Here is a 3,641-nt window from a genome sequence, read left to right as displayed (position 1 = left end):
GAGGCCTGCCAGGCCTCAGGCCTCCTGGGGTCCCGTCCCCCGGCTCCCCGCGTGGCAGGGGCCCAGGAGGCGCAGGGCACCCGGGGGAGAGGGCTTGGCAAACTTTTCCAAGCGACTTCTCATGGGCTGAGGACACGCCTGCTGCTTCTCTGGGCTCCGTCCCCCCGGGGTGCAGGGCCCTAGGGAGGGAGCCGTGGGTGATTGGGGCCTGGCCACTCCCAAGCGCCCCGGATGCCCCTCAGGGTCCCTTCCCAGGAGGGCCCCTGACCCCAGGGCCTCTCTTTCCAGTCCTTCCCCGCAGGGACCTGTCCCCTCCCAGGACGGGGCCCCGGTTGCTGGGCAGAGGCCACCAAAGGCCCTGGGACCAAGAGGAGCCTGGAGAAGGCCCCGAGGACCGCTGCTCCCAGGGCCCGTTGCCAGGCCCCCCAACTCTGAGACTGGAGCTGAACTCCCTGAGCTCCTGGAGAGCAGGGCCTGGGCGGAGAGGCCTGGGTGCAGAATGAAATATCCACGTTGTTAACGGTGGTGGCGGCGGCCGGGAGCAGGGGACAGGCACCTCCTATACCAGTGATGGCGAACCTTGTGAGCTCGGCGTGTCAGCATTTTGAAAAACCCTAACTTAACTCTGGTGCTGTGTCACCTATAGACATTTTTTGATATTTGCAACCAGAGTAAAACAAAGACATTTTTTATATTTATTTTGTATATTTAAATGCCATTTAACAAAGAAAAATCAACCAAAAAAAATGAGTTCGCGCGTCACCTCTGACACGTATATCATAGGTTCGCCATCACTGCCCTATACCATCTGGTTACTGGGTTTCCGAGCAGAGGAGCCCGCTCCTGGGGGCCGCTGGTGGGAGGTGGCGGCTCCTTCCCCGCTTAGCACCCCCTCTTGGTGGCCGCCCACCTGGAGCTCAGTCACACGGTCCTTCTTCAGCCCCGTGTCCGAGCACCAGGGCTGCCGGGCGCTGGACAGGCTGCTGGGGTGGGGGTGGGGGGCTGTCCCTGACCTGCAGGAGCGGGAGCAGGTGGGTAACGGAGCAGTGAAGTGTCTTCCTCAAGTGATGGGGGCAGTGGTGGCCGTGATCCAGAACGAGGGACGGAAAGTGATGGGGCAGGGGGGGTGTGCATGGAAGAGGGCAGTCAGGGAGGCCTCCCTGGGGAGGGACACTTCCCCGAGGCCTGACGGGTGCACTGAGGCCCCAGCAGGGCAGAGGCTCCAAGGCGGGAAGTGAGCAGGAGGTCCAGGCACAGGAAGGTGGCTGCCGGGGCCATGCCTGGTGTCAGGGGCGTCTGGAAGGCGAGGTCACCGGGCACAACGTCAGGCTGGGCCAGGCTGGCTGTGGGTGCAGGCTGACTCTTCTGGTTGTCACAGAAACCACTGGAACGTTCTAGCAGAGGGCTGATGTGGTCAGCTCTGCACATGGGGAACCTTGTCCGCGGGAACCTTATTCAAGGGGAACCTTATTCAAGGGTAACTTTGTCTGAGGGGAACCTTGTCCGAAGGGAACCTTGTTGGAGGTAATCTTATTCAAGGGGAACCTTATATGAGGGGAACCTTGTCCAAGGGGAAGCTTGTCCCGGGGGAACCTTGTTGGAGGAACCTTGTCTGGGGGAAACCTTGTCCCAGGGGAACCTTATTGGAGGGGAACCTTACCTGAAGGGGACCTTTATTCAAGGGAAACCTTGTTGGGGAACCTTGTGCCAGGGGACCCGTGTCTGAAGGGAACCTTGTCCCAGGGTAGCCTAAATCCAGGGAAACCTGGCTGTGGGGACTTGTCCAAGGGGAACCTTATCTGAGGGGACCCTTATTCAAGGAGAACCTTGTCCCGGGGGACCTTGTTGGGGGGTGGTACTTCCTGGGACCCCCTCCCAAGTAAACAACTTGCGGGGACCCCTCGGTCCAGCTCTGCGCCTGGGGAACACAAGCTGAGACGCGGGAAGCCATTCAATCCCAGCGGATCCTGTGCCAGGGAACCCCGTTTCCTTGTGGACTGCTGGCCATGCAGCACCTGGGGTGCAGCTGGGGGGCCGGTCTCTGGGGCGTGCCGGCCGGAAGGCGCTCTCAGGGAAATGGAAACTTGTAATTAGCGTGCGCAGCCTCTCTTCTGATCGCATTAAATTGGTTCCGCTTGCACAGGGCAGAGCGCATGGAAAAGGCAAATTAACATGTTACGTGTTAATAAGCTTGGATTACACTGGGCTCCAGAACCCAGGGAGGCGGCGCGGGTCCCCGTGGACGCTGTTGGGGGTTTGAGGGGCCGTTTCCTCCACTCGAAGCCACTGCCCGGAAATGACTCGAAGTGCCGGGGGTGGGCACGAACCGCCCCGTCTGGGCGCTGGGCCGGCCTCTCCGCACCTGGAGCCCCAGGAGAGGAGAAAGGAAGCGGAAGCCAGGCTGCGGCTCAGTGGTAGAGCGCTGACCTATGACCCAGGAGGTCAGGGTTCAATTCCCGGTCAGGGCACAGGCCCGGGTTGCGGGCTCCATCCCCAGCGGGGGGCGTGCAGGGGGCAGCAGGTCCATGATTCTCTCTCATCACGGATGTTTCTCTCTCTGTCTCCCTTCCTCTCTGAAATCAATACAAACATGTTTTTAAAATTGTATATAAAAAAGAACGCTCTTGAAAGGAACAGTAGAGGAAGCCGGGGAGCCGGGGACCTGTGTCCCCCCAGGACACCTTGGCGACGGGGGCCCAGCTGGGGGGACTCGTGGGAACAGCGGAGCGCAGGGGGTGTGCCGGACCCTCCACGGACGCATCGCAATGGAGACCCAGCCCCGGGGATGCGGCAGGAGCCAGAACCTGCTCTCTCCCAGCCAGGTGGCCCCGTGTAACTGACCCCATGGAGCCCGGGGGCTGCTGCACAGAGAGGACAAACCTGCCTCCTTCCAATCCTACACCGCCCGCTGGAAGCTTTAGAAATGGCGGCCGCAGCCCCCACCCCATCAGCCCAGCCCCACCCTGAGCAGGGGAGGCCCAGGTGTTGGTGCTTGGAGAGTGGGTGCCAGGGGACCCTGCCGGCAGCCCGGGTGGGCGACCCTTTATGGTGGCGCCGGCCAGCGCTCTGAGCACTCGCCACAGGCCAGGCCGCCGGGTGCATCTTTTAAAATATATAGAAGGATTCATGGGAAAAATGGCGACAGGGTAGGAGGATGCTGCACAGACTGCTCCCAGGAACAGCTGGAATTACCACTGAAACGTGGAAAGGCTTCCCGAATAATCAACGGAAACCTCACAGGAGAGAACCCTGACGCCCAAGGACCGAAGGTGCAGAGCATAGAGACTGGGAGCTCATGCAACTTCACAAAAGGAAGACAAACAACCCAGTCAAAACATGGGCAACGGACCTACATAGACACTTCTTGAAAGAAGACAGAAGGAAGGCCGAGAGACATATGAAAACGCTCAAAGCCACTCATCATCCGAGAGATGCAAATCAAAACGACAATGCGGTACCACCTCACACCTGTCAGACTGGCTGTCACCAACAAATCAGCAAACGACAAGTGCTGGCGAGGATGTGGAGAAAAAGGAACCCTCCTGCACTGCTGGTGGGAATGCAGACTGGTGCAGCCACTGTGGAAGACAGTATGGAGTTTCCTCAAAAAACTAAAAATGGAACTCCCATGTGACCCGGTA

General features: G+C 59.8%; 1 protein-coding gene across 1 annotated transcript in view; it reads right to left on the bottom strand.

Annotated features, from left to right (window-relative positions):
• Positions 1–3,641, bottom strand: part of CNEP1R1 (CTD nuclear envelope phosphatase 1 regulatory subunit 1) — a 50,923-nt gene that overhangs the window by 43,874 nt on the left and 3,408 nt on the right. The window contains exon 2 of the mRNA XM_006777045.2: positions 817–1,013. Within this exon, the coding sequence (XP_006777108.2) occupies positions 817–1,013 (197 nt within the window). The remainder of the gene's footprint in view (positions 1–816; positions 1,014–3,641) is intronic.

The sequence above is a fragment of the Myotis davidii genome, unplaced genomic scaffold, assembly GCF_000327345.1.
Source record: "Myotis davidii unplaced genomic scaffold, ASM32734v1 scaffold328, whole genome shotgun sequence".
Classification (NCBI taxonomy): domain Eukaryota; kingdom Metazoa; phylum Chordata; class Mammalia; order Chiroptera; family Vespertilionidae; genus Myotis; species Myotis davidii.
This window is presented reverse-complemented; position numbering and strand designations above follow the sequence as displayed.